Source organism: Emys orbicularis, chromosome 3 (genome assembly GCF_028017835.1).
Source record: "Emys orbicularis isolate rEmyOrb1 chromosome 3, rEmyOrb1.hap1, whole genome shotgun sequence".
NCBI lineage: Eukaryota > Metazoa > Chordata > Testudines > Emydidae > Emys > Emys orbicularis.
This window is the reverse complement of record NC_088685.1, coordinates 98,718,221-98,734,195: the sequence shown is the minus strand read 5'-3', so window position 1 is coordinate 98,734,195 and position 15,975 is coordinate 98,718,221. Positions and strand designations below refer to the sequence as shown.

The following is a 15,975-nucleotide window of genomic DNA, read 5'->3' as shown; positions in this document are numbered from 1 at the left end:
TCCAACTTCTGCTATATGTTGGCTTTGAGACTATTCATACTGCAAGGATAAACCGCCGGGTCACTATGCCTTAACAATATGTGGAAACTTGCCCTTCTGAAAACACAGAAAAGACTGGGGACAAACAGATGATAAAAAATACCCAAGCTTGATATACCTGCGTAGATGCATTCTATACAGTCAGTTTCTGACTTCTTCCAAGCAAAGGTGTTAATGCTAGAGGGTGAATGTGAAAATCTAACCACTGATTTAATATTTCTCAAATATTTTAATTACACTGTCGGATACGATTATAAAACAAAACTAGCTAAATAATCAACTCCTTCTTTACTTACAGATTCATAGATTCCAAGGCCAGAAGGGACCACTGTAATAATCTAATCTGGATAACACGGGCCATAGAACTTCCCCAAAATAATTCCTTTTGAATTAAGCAGATCTTTTAGAAAAACATCTGAACTTGATTTTAAAATGACCAGTGACAGAGAATCCACCATGACCCTTGGTAAATTCTTCTAATGGTTAATTACCCTTACTGTTAAAAAGTTTCACCTTATTTCCAGTCTGAATTTGTCTAGTTTCAACTTCCAGCCATTGGATTGTGTTATACCTTTCTCTGGTAGACTGATGAGCACTTTATCAAATATTTTGTTCCCCATGCAGGTATAGACTGTGATCAAGTCACCCTGTGACGCTGTACCCCATAATGCTTTATGGGAATATGACACAACTGGAAATATGTTTTGTGTTGCCTGTGCCATGTAACATACCTCTGTAAAAGTTAAGGTCTACTATATCTATTCATCCTATTTGTACACATATATCATTTTGTACTTGAGGTTAAGAATATTGGCTGTATACTTACTTAGAAATCAAGCAAGCTTTGTGAGGCATTTGGTCAGCTTCTTTAGGAAGGAATTCGCAAGGTTAAGTACCCGATCAGGAAGCACTTGGGGAACAATGGATATTGGAATGCTCCAATCCACATAAAAAGGTGGCAGCTCCCAAGGGGGTTTCTGTGATCCAACCCGTCACACACCCCTTAACCTTTTCTTTGTTAAACTAAATAGATTGAGCTCCTTTAATCTATCACTATAAGTAAGGCTAAGATTTTATCATGGATATTTTAGTCAAAGTCATGGACAGGTCACGGGCAATGAAGAAAAATTCACAGAAGCCCATGACCTGTCCCTGACTTTGACTAAAAATATCCATGATAAAATGGGAAGGGGCTGGGCAGCTGTGGGGTGGCTGAGAGCTCCGGGGCCTCCACCACCCATAGAGGGTTGGAGCTCCAGGTCCTCCTGTTCCCCCGTGGTGGCGGAGAGCTGCAGAGTCCACCTCCCTCCCCAGTGGCAGGGAGCTGCGGGGATCACCCTGCCGCTGTCGCCACCACAGCCGGGGACTGCGGGGATCCCCCTGTTGCCTGCGAGGTACCTGTCACCCGCAGCGGCCAGGAGCTGTGGGGTACACCTCCTGCCCACGGTGGCTGGGAGCTGCGGGGTACCCTCACTGCCCATGGTGGCTCAGAGTTTGAGGGCCAGCTGCCTCAGGCAGCAGGGCTATCTCATAGCTCCCTGCCCTGCGGGAGGCAGAGAAACCCTGAAGCTCCCAGCCACCAGGGCTGAAGTCATGGAGGTCTTTGGAACTCACGGATTCCATAACTTCCGCAACCTCCATGACAAAATCGTAGCCTTAACTATAAGGCATGTTTTCTAATACAGTAAAAGCTGTTTTATCCGACACTTCACCAACCGGAAAGCTCTATAAACCGGCATTTCTGATCTTCATTGAAATTCCAGTTTATAGTCCAGTTGGTGCGGGGCCAGCAGGGGGTTGGGGCATGGGAGGGGATGTGATGCGCGGGCTCTCGGAGGGAGTTTGGGTGCAGGAGGGGGTTTGGGGCATGGGAGGGTGTGCGGCGTGCTGGATCCAGGGGTCACTCACCTCGGGCAGCTCCCCACAAGCGACTACCTGTCCCAGCTGCTCCTAGGTGGAGGTGCAGCAGGCAGCTCTGCGCGCTGACCCCGCCCTGTCTTGAGTGCTAGTTCCGCAACTCCCATTGGCTGAGAGCCGCAGCCAATGGGAGCAAAGGGGGCGGCGCCTGTGGGTGGAGACAGTGCGCAGAGCCGCCTGCCACGCCTAATGAACCCCAAATCATTTTCATCCTTATCCTAGTTTAAAAACCCCTGTGGGGACTCTCTTATTTTGGTTGAAGAGTGGCTTATTTCAGATTAGTTTACACCATGTCCCCAATCAATTTAAGCTATTTCTTTCTGTAGAGAAGGCCTAACTTACAACTGCCATTTCTTGTCAATCTTCTCCAAGTACTCCTCAGGCCTTGGCTACACTGGCGCTGTACAGCGCTGCAACTTGCTGCGCTCAGGGGTGTGAACCCCCCCCCCTCGGAGAGGTGGAGTACTTGCAGCGCTGCGAGAGAGCTCTCGCAGCGCTGGCGGCACGACTACACTCGCGTTTCACAGCGCTGCCGCGGCAGCACTGTGAATTCTCAAGTGTAGCCAAGGCCTCAGTGTCACCCTTCCTCTCAGTAGAGGAATTGAACTTGTAACTCCCTCCACAGCTGTCCCATGCATCAACCAGGATTTGGGAGACTAGAAGCTAGTGTAACTAGTACCCTAATAATCACTGCCTCTTGCAAACAAAGAGGGTTGTGGTACGTGGAACCCTTCATTAATTTAAGGGGTCCTGAGAGTAGTTCTAGACTTTGGGAGAGGGAGAAGAGAACTACTGCCATAGTCACCACTTAGAAACTTTTCAAAGCTAAAGCTCTCAAATTATCACTACTATGAACTTCCACACTACTATTACGTCTACATTCCATCTCACATTCACCTTACGTTTTGGCTAAACAACAACCAAACATTATTGCACCCTTTTTCCCACTCCTGTTATTAGGAAGGGGACATACTTTATTACAAGTCCACAAAACACCTAGCACAGTTTTTGGTGCAGCTGGTTAACAACAATTAGACTTGGAAGAATTTGATTTTGATTTTTTTATAATTTCAACAGATAATGTCAATGTTTCTTTGTAAGTATTTTTTTATTTTTATCGATTTAAAGTTGCGCAGAATTATGTGTTTAAGCATTTGTTCCTGATTTTTATTCATTTAAATTTTCAGAGTTGAGGGAAATTATCAGGAGAGGTCAGACAATAATTATTTAATGTCAGTAGATGCTGAGATTCAAAAAGGTAAAACTTTATAGACATTAAAACACAAACTGTCAACAGCCAATGTCAAAATATACAAGGTAAATATCCCTAAATCAAACTCTAATAAGAGTTTTCTTATTAGCATTTTTCTTACTATGCCTATCTGTAAATTTTGATTATTATTGACAGAAATATTTTTTCATCAGTTTCTGTACAGTGAAACAGACATTTACCGATAACAATCTAATCCTTCCAAGCCTAACAATAATTAAGTACAGACTGGAGAGGGAAGGTGTTAAAGCACCTTTGTGGTGGATTTTCCTTCCCAGTAATGTTACAGCAGCTATTTTTATATCTCTGTTTGAAAGCAGAGTGAAGAATTTTACTCTCATATTTTTCAAACAGACTAACTGAGCTTTGGCACTTTTTCCTCCCATACAGCTCATCATGGATGACTATTTATAAAATATTATATTATATTATATTTATTATATTAACAAAGAATTAATTTCCCAGCAACTCATTTTTATCCTTAAAAATCACATGCCATGGCTCCCAGATAATAAAAATAGTTGGCAAAAATATAATGCTGTCTTTATAAATAGTAATATAATCTAACTACTAGAGTAGTTTATAAGTATTAGCATAGAACAGGGGTAGGCAACCTATGGCACAGGTGCCGAAGGCGGCACGCGAGCTGATTTTCAGTGGCACTCACACTGCCTGGGTCCTGGCTACCGGTCCGGGGGGCTCTGCATTTTAATTTAATTTTAAATGAAGCTTCTTAAACATTTTGAAACTTTAGTTACTTTACATACAACAATAGTTTAGTTATATATTATAGACTTATAGAAAGAGACCTTCTAAAAACGTTAAAATGTATTACTGGCACGCGAAACCTTAAATTAGAGTGAATAAAATGAAGACCCGGCACACCACTTCTGAAAGGTTGCCGACCCCTGGCATAGAACATCATCTTATCTTTCAAATTATTAGGGTGATGGTCTCCCATAATTTACCCACCTTCCCACTATGAGACTGTACTGCTGAATCGTTCTCTCTTTAGGAATCTGAAGTTAACAAACTTCTGTTGTGTTGCAGATTTACAGTCACTGCAGCTTTATCCAGTTCACCTTAAACAGGAGCCAGGCAAGTTGCTGAACAGGAGCCAGGCAAGTTGCTGATATGAGATTCAGAGCATATTGCAACTAAATTCAGTAACAGCTCTGTACTGTAAGTAACATTTATAACTGGTATTGCAGCACGGCCTCCATTACCGAGAAACAGCAGGAAAAGGACAACAAATCATTACTCAAACTCAAGGGGGGGAAAGCAGATAGAAATCCAGCTCCCACTGAGGCACTTGTGGATTCATAATTCACTAGATTATCATTTTAAAATATGAAAAACAAGCCTATTACCGATGGCAAAGTCCACAGGTACATTTTTATCAGCACTGAAATAATAATGCACACTTACCGGGCAAAATAGCCTTGTCTCCGCTCCTTCTTCTCCTCCTTAGTCTCCATGGTATACAATGAAAAGTGCCAGGTGAGCGTTTGGGGTGTGTTTCTCTTTTTCACAGTGCCTCATACCCATGTATAGTTCCCTGTATTTATCATTTAAAAGCAAAAAGGAAGTTCATAAATCAAAATGTCAATAACTTCTGCAGCAATTTACAGTGCGGAGATAACATACCTGACAAATGGCAGTAAACTTTAACCAGTGAAAACATGTCACATGATACGGACCTATTGTACCAAAACCACAAGACTATGAATATGGTTGGGCAAGTCACTGCAGAAAAATCATGCCTGAGATTTGTTTGTTTTTGTTCTTTTTTTTCTGAGGGAGAATCAGAGGGAATCTGAAGAGAGTTTGATATGAAAATCAGTGACAGCATTTACAATGGCATACTACAGGGGATTAATTCAAAGCGCTGTAACAATATCTTAACAGCTTGTAAATATTTTATCCTTTACAGATTTGTAAATTGGTTGTATATACCAAAAAAGCCCACCCTTCTTTTGTTTCCCAGTTATGACCATAATGATCCCAAACTGCCTAGAAATCCTATAATACGAGAAGCAAAACCTGAAATAATAATTTAAATTGCATTTACTGAAAAATGCTGACAAAAGCAACAAACCGGAAAGTTTGAGTAGGGGGCCCACTGACAATTCAACTTGAAATAGTAAAAAGCAATCTGTTTTCTCTGTAACAGCACAGGTATTGTTTTTCATTCCTCATTAAACCAATATGGAAAATCACAAATAACGATGGTACAGGTTGAACCTCTCTAGTCCGGCATCCTTGGGACCTGACCGGAGCTGAACTAAAGAATTTGCTGAACCACGGGAAGTCAATGCAGAGTTCCATTGGGTCTCCATAGGCGTGGGAAGTAGGGGTATGGGAGGTGCTGCACCACCCCCAGGCTTTGCACCCAGCGTATCCCCCCCCCCCCCCGGGGCCCTGTTGCCACCCGGGGTCCCGGCCACCGGCCCCATGCCTGGGGGCTCCAATGCCGGCCCCAGGTCCCAGCCGCCAGCCCCTCGCCCGGGGTCCTAGCTGCCGACCCCAGGTCCTCTCCCTCCCTCCCGGAGCTTGAACGCCACAAATCAGCTGTTCATGGCACTCCGGAAGCGTTGGGAGGAAGGAGGAGTTGGGGTCACCAGCGCGCAAGAGGCGTGGGGGGAGGGTGGCAGAGTGGAGAGTTTGGCACCAGTGGATGCTCTGCACTCACTGATTTTTCCCCATGGTTGTTCCAGCCCTGGAACACCCACGGAGTCGGTGCCTATGCCGGACCATGGATGTTGCCAGACCAGGGAGTGACGGATTAGAGAGGTTCAACCTGTACGGTGCTTGCAGATGAATTGTAACCACCTTGAACAAGGAACCAGTGACTTTTCTGGGCTGTATGAGAAATGAAAAATATACCTAAAGAAGGTCAAGATAACATCCAAAGTTTTAAACTATTGCAGATTAACATATCAGTTTTGGCTAGATATCTGTTTATGGCATTATGCATTGGAATCACAGCTTCTTTACACAATGCAGGACCAAGGCACTTTTAAGCCAGAGGGTAGGATTTTCAAATGGGCTCTGCACTACAGCTGGGCAAAATATTAATTGGAGCAGGGACTTGAACACAGGTGTCCTCCCCTCCCCCTAACTGCCAGGCTAGAGAGTAATTCTCAATGAATATTTATTTATTTACACAAAATGAAACCACTTCTACAAAAGAGGTTCAGAGACACCTATCCCAGGCTAGTCAACAAATAGCTTGGTGGTTAGGGCATTCCCCTGTGACATGGGAGACCTGGATTTAAATCCCTGCTCCAGACTTGGAACGTGAACCTGGGTGTCCCACATCCAAACTGAGTGTCCTAATCACTAAGCTATTAGATATGGGGGAGGCCTACACTGCTACTCAGCACTGGTCTAACGCTGCTCCCACTGAAGTCAATGACAGGCCAATGCCATGCGCTTTTGAAAATCCCATCCAAAGCGTCTCTGGAGCAACTTTTTCCAAGAGGCTATTCTGATGGACACATGCTCATTTTCTCACACACACATACACAGATGGAAGTAGTAATTTAATTGGGAGTAACTTTCCTGCACACTAGATTAGATTTTAAGGCCAGAAGGGACCATTAGATCATCTAAGTAGTCTGATTTCCTCTATAATACAGGCCATAGAATATCATCCAGTTACTCCTGCATTGAGCCCAATAACTTGGGCTTAGCTAAAGCACATCTTCTATCAAAAGATGGAGAATCTATCACCCCCCTTAGTAATGGGAGACATACAAATGATTTCCCATGTAAGCAACAGAAAATTTACCCCTTAGCATAATCTGTTCCCACCAGTTTTGTTTCTGCATTAAAATCACACTCCTCAAACTAGCAGGCATCTATCAAAGTAAATGTAATACCAAAGAAGAAGATATTTGGTAGTGTGTAATATTATATTCTATCAAAACATTTGGAATAATTTCCCCATCCCCATATAATGAGCCCTGAACATCATCAGCCCATGTTCCTCAACATATACAGCATCAAAATGCACTTTCTATTCTTACAAATTCTTTGTGGTTAACTGAACATATTCCAAATTAAAATCTTCTTTCTATACAGTTATCTTATTTAGTGGTCATCATTGGAGTCTGCTAACAGCAATCATTATAAACCCTAAATTGAATTAGATAAATTAGACAGATTTACCGTTTTAAAAAATGATGAAAAATCCCAATCAAGTGCTCTGCAAACTAAAATGTTGCAGTCTTCAGTAGGATACTAGGATCTATGTGACAGTAGCATAGGAAAAACACCATAACATGCCATTCTGTCCCAGATACTTAGGGCCCAATTATGCAAGATGCTGAGTGCCTCCTGAAAAATTAGGAGCACGCTTACATCCAGCCTCTTTGGGAGGCCCTGAACAGCTTTCAGAACCAAGTTCTAAATACTTAGATGTTTAAATGTAAGGCAACAACAGTCACTTTTTTTGCTTGTGCTGTATTTAGAGTCAAGCCTGCACTTGGAGTTCAAGTGCCATCTATCCAGTAAATTTCAAGAAATTCAAGTGCAGAAGGAGCCTCTTCTTCTTCTCTAACTTTGACCACACATCAGGTAGTAAAAACAAAAACATTCTGTGCAGAGTGTCACATAGCAAATCTACGCATGAGAATGCAAGTCAAGAGCTACAGTTTGCTTCCCATTTCAGCTCCATACAACACAAACAAAAGCAGTAGAATGTATCCCTTCAGGCAACTTCAAAATCAAGACTAAATACAATAGAAGTGCAGTATTCTATTCAGGATAAATGGACTACCCTGAAAATGGGAACATAATATATAACGTAGAAGTGAAGTGAGGGCATTCAGATAAAATTGAGGAATTCTTAAAAGAGAAGTAAAGTGTCTGTTCTTTTTTGTCTTATTGTACTGAGAGGGAAATAATGAGCTCATCTCAAACATTGTTAAGAAGTTCTTCTTCTATTGTTTTGTTTAGTTTTAAATCTTAGCTCACTTTCTCTGAAAGAAATTTGAGTAATTCCAGAGAAAATACTAATGCATCTTAAAGGTATGTTGTAAGGTTAAAATCTGTACTTAACAAAAAATTCCGTCTTAATGTTACTATAGAAACAGATATTAAAAATGCACATTTTTTAAAAATCCAATTTAGTTTTCACCATTTATGTTTGGAGTTTTTGCGCTTCACTTGAACAAGGAAAACAAACTAGGTGAGAGGTTCTGAAACTTTTTCATAGCACGGATCACATTACAATAGCGATATTGTCTCATGGACCATCTCCCATCATGACCACATAACACTCTACAGTAATTACTACCAAAAATAATAGTTGGGAAAGAAAAGCTTCAGTTTCTGGTTCTCATGCACTAGTTCAATGCTGCAATGATTTGATTAACAAACACTACAGGGGAATGTTTAGTGCTAAATAATACACATTTTTACTTGAAATTTAAAAACATCTGAAAATTCTTTAATAAATTTTTATAACTTTTATTAAATAAAGAAACCCCATATTTTTCACTCTAACAGATAGTGTCCCTTCAATACTGTCAGAAAAGAGATTAGATTAATTTAGGTTAGGACAGATATTTAAAAATCCACCTCTTGTAGTAACCTTTTCTGTACTACAGATAAGGATTGGATTATGAAGCTTCTATGGAGGTCCAAAGATAATATTTTTATTAGGGAGAAAGATACTCATATTCTCAAATACTGCCAGCCAGGGCCGCCCAGAGGATTCAGGGGGCCTGGGGCAAAGCAATTTCGGGGGCCCCTTCCATACAAAAAAGTTGCAATACTATAGAATACTATATTCTCGTGGGGGCCCCTGCAGGGCCTGGGGCAAATTGCCCCACTTGCCCCCCCCCCCCCCGGCGGCCCTGCTGCCAGCATGGCCCAGGCTCAAAAACACAAGTATGACAGAGTTGAATTTCTCTTTATAGGTATTTCAGGTTCAGTATTATTTCCTACTAAAATGCACTTTTCAAAAGATGGGAGAAAGTTTCTATTTAAGGACTCTGATGATGCCAGGGTTTTTTTGCTTTGTTTTGTTTTGTTTTTTGGACACACTTTTCTAAAGAGGGAAGATCTGGTTGAATGATCTCATACACTCGATCTCAAGATGAATTATTGCTAAACTCCATGTTGAGAACAATTAAATCAGTGTTAAATAACATAGCCAAATAAAATATATACCAATATGAAATATTTAAAACTATACTACAAATTTGGGTTAGTTATGTGTTTAGCCTTCTTGCTTTCGGTTTATTTTATTAATACCTAAATAGTCCTCTAGCCCCTTTTCATTAACCCCTTTTAACTGAGTCTTAGGGACTCTTATTTTCTTCCTTCTTTTCACCTCTCAATCTATCAAGATGAACTGATTGATTTTAAACAACAAATTAATTAAACATTAAGAACATTTTGTTATTTGTGTTCCAAGTCATTTGTTTTTTTTAAAATAAGTCTGTTTGGTGCACACCAGGGTAACAACCTATAATCACTTTTTGACTGGCTCTGCGGCAGAGTTCTCAAGCATCAAGTACTATTTTCCTGAGCTGTGCACATTGCTGATGGTATATTCAACAATATTAGTTCACAGATGAGCATGAAACAGATTCTGGTATTTTGATATGACATTCAGTTTATCTGGTGCTTTATCTGGTGCTTGTCACTTTGTGCAACAAGTTTAAGAATCACACACATGAAAAATGTCACCACACATAGACACATCCCACAGAGAAACTGTGAAAATCTAAGGCCACATCTACACTACAAAGTTAAGTTTGACTTTATGTAAGTCGACATCAAGCCTCCGATTTAAGCAAGTCGATCTTGCGTGTCCACACTATGCTCATTGTGTCGATGGAGTGCATCCTCACGAGCAGGGCTTTCATTGACACACGGAGCACTGCACTGTGGGTAGCTATCCCACACTGCACGTAGCAGAGTGGAATTTTGGGTTGGGCTTGCAATGCCTTATGGGACCAGAACATTGGCACAGGTGGTTATGGGAACATGGCGTTAGCCTCCCATGATGCACTTACCTATCTCCCTCCCTGAAATCAATGGCAAACAATCCAAGCCTTTTTTGCACCTTTTTTCATAAACCTGGGTTACCCACACGGATGCCATAGAACAATAAGCATGGACCTGCTCAGCTGTACACTGTTGTTTTGAGCATTACAAACACCTCGCACCTTATCCTGCAGTATTTACACAGCCGATACAGGAGCCACTGCATGGCACAATGTGATGCCACACAAGCAGCCCTGCTGGAAGACATAGAGCGGAGCAATTCGCAGTTGCTGGTGACAGTCATGCATCATCTTGACACAGTTGAGTGCTGTTTCTGGGCCTGGGAAACAAGCACTGACTGGTGGGACCGCATCGTTATGCAGCTATGGGATGACAAAGAGTGGCTGCAGAACTTTTGAATGCATAAGGCCACTTTCCAGGAACTGTGTGAAGAGCTTTCCCCAGCCCTGAAGCACAGCAATACTAAAATGAGAGCTGCTCTGACAGTGGAGAAGCGAGCGGAGATAGCTCTGTGGAAGCTTGCAATGCCAGACTGCTACCGGTCAGTGGGGCATCGATTCGGAGTGGGTAAATCTACTGTGGGATCTATTGTGATCCAAGTTTTCAGGGCCATCAACAGACTACTGCTAAGAATGGTAGTGACTCTGGGCAACGTGCAGGACATAGTGGATGGTTTTGCTGCAACGGGATTCCCTAACTGCAGCGGGGCGATAGACGGAACGCATATCCCTAGCTTGTCACCAGACCACCTTGTCAAAGAGTACATAAACCAAAAGGGGTACTTCTCAATGGTGTTGCAAGTGCTGGTGGATCACAGGAGCCATTTCACCAACATCAACGTGGGATGGTTGGGAAAGGTGCATGACGCACACATCTTTAGGAACACAGGTCTGTTCAAAAAGATGCAAGCAGGAACTTTCTTTCCAGACCGCAAAATAACCATTGATGATGTTGAAATGCCACTCGTGATCCTGGGAGACCCAGCCTCTATCCCTTGCTCCCACGGCTCATGAAGCCGTACACAGGCAGCCTGGACAGCAGTAAGGACTGGTTCAACCATAGGCTGACTAAGTGCAGAATGGTGGTGGAATGTGCCTTTGGATGTTTAAAAAATTGCTAGTGTTGTTTGCTTACTAGGTTAGACCACAGTGAAAGCAATATCCCCATTGCTATTGCTCCCTGCTGTGTGCTCCATTATCTCTGTGAAACAAAGGGAGAAAAGTTTCTGCTGGGGTGGGGGGTTAGGGTGACCAGATTTTATAGGGACAGTCCCGATTTTTGGGGCTTTTTCTTATATAGGCTCCTTTTACCCCCCCCCATCCCCTGTCCCGATTTTTCACATTTGCTGTCTGGTCACCCTATGGGGGGTTGAGGCAGATCACCTGGCCGCCAATTTTGAGCAGCCAGACATCAGGGCAATAAGAAGAGCACATCAAGGGGCTCGCGTCTCTGTGAGGCTTTGAAAACCAGTTTCAGCAATAAGCCAGAATAATGTGACCCTTATCTGTGTTGTTCCTTACCAAACTGTCCCCTCCATTGCATTTTCTCCCCTGTAAACTTCACCCCCACCAACCACCATGTGTTGAATGAATAAAGAATATTTTCTCCTCAATCCATTACGTTTTATTATGCATACAAACACACAGAGACAGCAAAGAAAAGTAACATAACCTGGGGCAAAGGGCTGATAACACTGGGGGGGGGGGGGGGGAGGAGGGAACAAGGAAAGTTTGCTTATAAGTGAACTGCAATAACAATCAAAGGTGTAGGAATGGGCGCCTTCGGGTACAAGGACCCTCCCCTGGTGTTGAGTGCAAGGGATATCAAACTTTTGCCCCCCTCCCCTGCCTCATAGGACATTGTGGGAGGAGGATGTAGAACTGGGTGATTATGGCAGCAGGTTCAGCATAGGCTGCAGAGGGACTCTAGCATCCAGCTGCCTTCCTTGAACCTCAGCCAGACACTCAATATGTCAACACGCCTTCATAATCCGCAGCATCCCTTCCTGTGTGGCATGCTCCTGTTCCCTACATGCTCTCCTGTCCTCCCTGTCCATGTCCTTGGACAGTGTAATCCTCCATGCTCTGAGCTCCATCTTATCTAGGGTTACCATACGTCCGGATTTTCCCGGACATGTCCGGCTTTTTGGGCTCCAAATCCCCGTCCAGGGGGAAATCCCCAAAAGCCGGACATGTCCGGGAAAATCGGGACATGCGGGGCCGGCGGTGCTGGGCCGGGGCCCGGCGGTGCCGAGCCGGGGACCGGGCCGGCGGTGCCGAGCTGGGGGCCAGGCCGGGGACCGGGCCGGCGGTGCGGTGCCGAGCCGGGGGCCGGGGGGTGCTGAGCCGGGGGCCGGGCCGGGGACCGGCAGTGCTGGGCGGGCCGGGGGTGCTCGGCCGGGGGCTGGCCCGGGGCCGGCACCCCAGAGCCCGAGCCGACCCAGGCTGGAGACGCCGGGGGGGCCAGACTGGGCCGCGCCTCCTCCCCCCACACCCCCCTTACCTGCTTCAGGCTTCCCGCGAATCAAATGTTCGCGGGAAGCAGGGGAGGGGGCGGAGTTGGGGGGGGGGGGGCATGGGCGGGGGCGGGGCCCAGTGGAGTATCCTCCTTTTGGAGGCTCAAAATATGGTAACCCTATCTTATCACTCTCGGAAGCGCGCATTAACTCATTGAACATGTTCTACCGAGTCTTCTTTTTCCACCTTCTAATCTGGGAGAGTCTCTGTCCCGGTGTGGAGGATGCTCCAACAGACAAGGTTTCAGCTGCAAGGAATGCAAAGCACAAGGGTAGCATTGACAGTGCATACATTGTTTCTGGTGCAAGGTTAATTTTTTTTTATAATAGAACACCCCTCAATACACTTCACTGCAAGCCACAACGTAATCACAATCACTGGCTATTGCAAGGGTCGGTCTGCTGCTCCAGCCATGATGAGTAAGGCCATGAGGCATGGGCGAGAGGCCTTGTGCTGCTGCTTTTGTGAAGACATCCTTGGGATCACAGGTTGGAACTTGAGAAAAGCCCCCTTTCCCCTAGCAACCTGGATGGTGCTTGAGGACAGGCACCAGTGTAAAGCCCCCCAAATAGTTTGTTTTTTACAAAAGCAGTATCGGGGGAGGGGGGAGACAAACAGGAAGCTGCCACCCCGCCACCCCCGTTTTATTTTGTTTTTTTTATAATGCTGCTTGCAGTACATGGTGATCCCTTCCAATCATAACCATGGCATGTTTGGGAAAGCGTGGTTGTGTGATCCAGATTTCACCAAACAGGGGGCAGATTACTTGTTGAATTGTTTGCAGTTTAAGGGCTAGCATTGAAAACTTACCCTGTTTCCCAGGTGACCCTAATATCACTCTCCTGAGGGTAACAGAGGCAGCAAAGGAGCAGATTCTGCAAGCGTCTGGGTACAGACCTGGTCCTTATGCTGCAATGCTGTGTGCTGCAGAGTTAATACTGGAGTGGCGCGGGAAAGTGTCCTACCAGGACGAAATAAGACAGCCCTTTCCAGAAACCTTCTGCAAAAGATTGCAGAGTACCTCCATGAAAGCTTCCTAGAGATCTCCATGGAGGATTCCTGGGCCATCCCTGTGCACATAAACAGTCTTTTTTGGAGAGCACCCTCTGCATAGCTGGACTGGCCACCAATACCTTCTACACCTACTTTTTTGTTCAGATTAAACATAAAAAATGATAGCCAGTAACCCCTATGGTTTGATTGGAAATGTATACTCACCAGAGGTGCCTTCCCAGGCATCACGCTCCGTTGCCAACTGGTCCTGTGTAGGGATGGGCTCCAGGATTAAAAACAGTTCTTGGCTGTCGGGGAGAATGGATCCTCTGCTTTCCTGCCGCGCATTCTCCTCCTCCTCAACAAAATCCTCCTCATTGTTGCTCAAGGCCACATGGGGCTCCTGGGAGGTATTCACGGAGAATTTTGGAGTAGTGGTGGGATCACCGCTAAGAATCGCATGCAGCTCCTCATAAAAGCGGCATGATTGTGGGGCAGAACCAGAACAACTGTTCATCTCCCTTGTCTTCTGGTATGCTTGCCAAAGCTCCTTTATTTTCACGCGGCACTGCTGCATGTCCCTGGTGTAGCCCTTCTCCCCCATCATGCCCCGTACAATCTTGGCATAAATGTCAGCGTTTCATCTGCTGGATCGGAGCTCTGTCGGCACAGACTCTTCTCCCCACACAACAATAAGATCCACCACCTCCTGTGTACTCCATGCTGGAGCGCATTTGCGGCCTTGAGTCTCCAAGATCAACTGTGCTGGTGAGCTCTACATGCAGATCAAACAGGAAATGAAAACTCAAAAGTTCCCAGGGCTTTAACAGGGGAGCAGCTGTTTCCTGTGTACCTGGCTGACGTGCAGTGGAGTTGAAAGTATCTCCAGAGCAGTCACGGGGAGCACTGTGGGACACCTCCTGGAGGCCAATTCATTCGAATTACACAATGCAGTGTCTACACTATCCCATGTCGACTCGTGGATGTCGAATCAAGCGCTACGCCTCTCGCAGAGGTGGAGTACAGAAGTCGACTTTACAGGCCACTTAGGTCGGCGGAAGGGATTCAGTAGTCTAGAAACACATTATTAGATTGATTTAACGCGGCTTATGTCAACCTAAGTTTGTAGTGGACCAGGCCTAACCCATACAAGAGCTAGCACTTTTCTCTCGTCCATGTCCCCCATTACTGTAATATGTACATGCTTCACAAACTTTGTTGCATGTTTCCTGACAAAATCTTGAGAGGTAGGGAAGTGCTATTATTTCCATTTTACAGATGGGGAACAGAGGAACATGGAGACTAAATGACTTGCTGATATCATACAGGAAGTCTATAGCAAAGCAGGAAACTGAACCCAGGTCTCCAAAGTCCCAGGTTAGCATGCTAACCACTGGACCATCCTTCTCTCTCTAGGTTCTCCAACAAACAATGGAAGACATAGCAGGTCTGAGCCTGCATTTCAACAGCTTTCTGAATTTCTAGCACAGAATAACCACTATATTATTAACTGGAGAACAGATACATTTGATTGCTTCCTATTATTGTTAGAAGGCCTGAATCAGGGCTCTACTGTATTAGTTATTGCACACACATGTAACATAGACGAGAGATTCCCTGCTCCAAAGAGCTTACAATCTAAACACATGGTTCTGTTTCAATCTGCTTCCTTGGAGAGGACTATATTTGAAATGTAAGAAAACATGCAGGGTTTTATTTGTTTCAATGTCAATTTGACACATATAAGGACACAGTGATAGCAGCAAGGATATTGCCAGTAAAACAGCCAGAAAATAGGTAGCAAAAAGGACTCAACATTATAAAAATGAAGTAGTAGTAGTGTGTGTGTGTGTGGGGGGGGGGTTCTTAAGGAAAAATTATATACAGCACTTTGAGAATGATCTTGAAATATGGATCAGAGTGAAAAAAGGAAGAGTTCAGCAAGCTAGAGCAATGCAAGTGGAAGTATTTACTCCATTTTACTAATTAGGGACCTGATCCTGCAACTGGCTTCAAGAGGGCAGATCTCTGTGCCCACATGGAACCCAGTAAAGTCAATGGGGCTCTATACGGGTGCAAGGATCCACCTACACAGTTTCACGATTGTGACAGAAGAAGCTTATTCAATACAGACTTATTGTGAAGCAAGTAAGTTTGGAGTGTGAGGATTCTGATTTGTTATCAAGTCGTGGAAATGAGAATAAGGTTTACATGCTG

The 15,975-nt window shown here is 44.4% G+C and overlaps 1 protein-coding gene across 1 annotated transcript in view; it reads right to left on the bottom strand.

The window, feature by feature from the left end:
* The window catches only part of NCOA7 (nuclear receptor coactivator 7), a 113,368-nt gene extending 99,037 nt beyond the window's left edge, over positions 1–14,331 (bottom strand). Inside the window, exons 1-2 of the mRNA XM_065400740.1 lie at positions 13,984–14,331; positions 4,655–4,784 (exon numbers count right to left, since the gene is read on the bottom strand). Coding sequence (XP_065256812.1) covers positions 4,655–4,704 — 50 coding nt within the window. The 5' untranslated portion in view covers positions 4,705–4,784; positions 13,984–14,331. The remainder of the gene's footprint in view (positions 1–4,654; positions 4,785–13,983) is intronic.
* Positions 14,332–15,975: the final 1,644 nt, after the last annotated feature.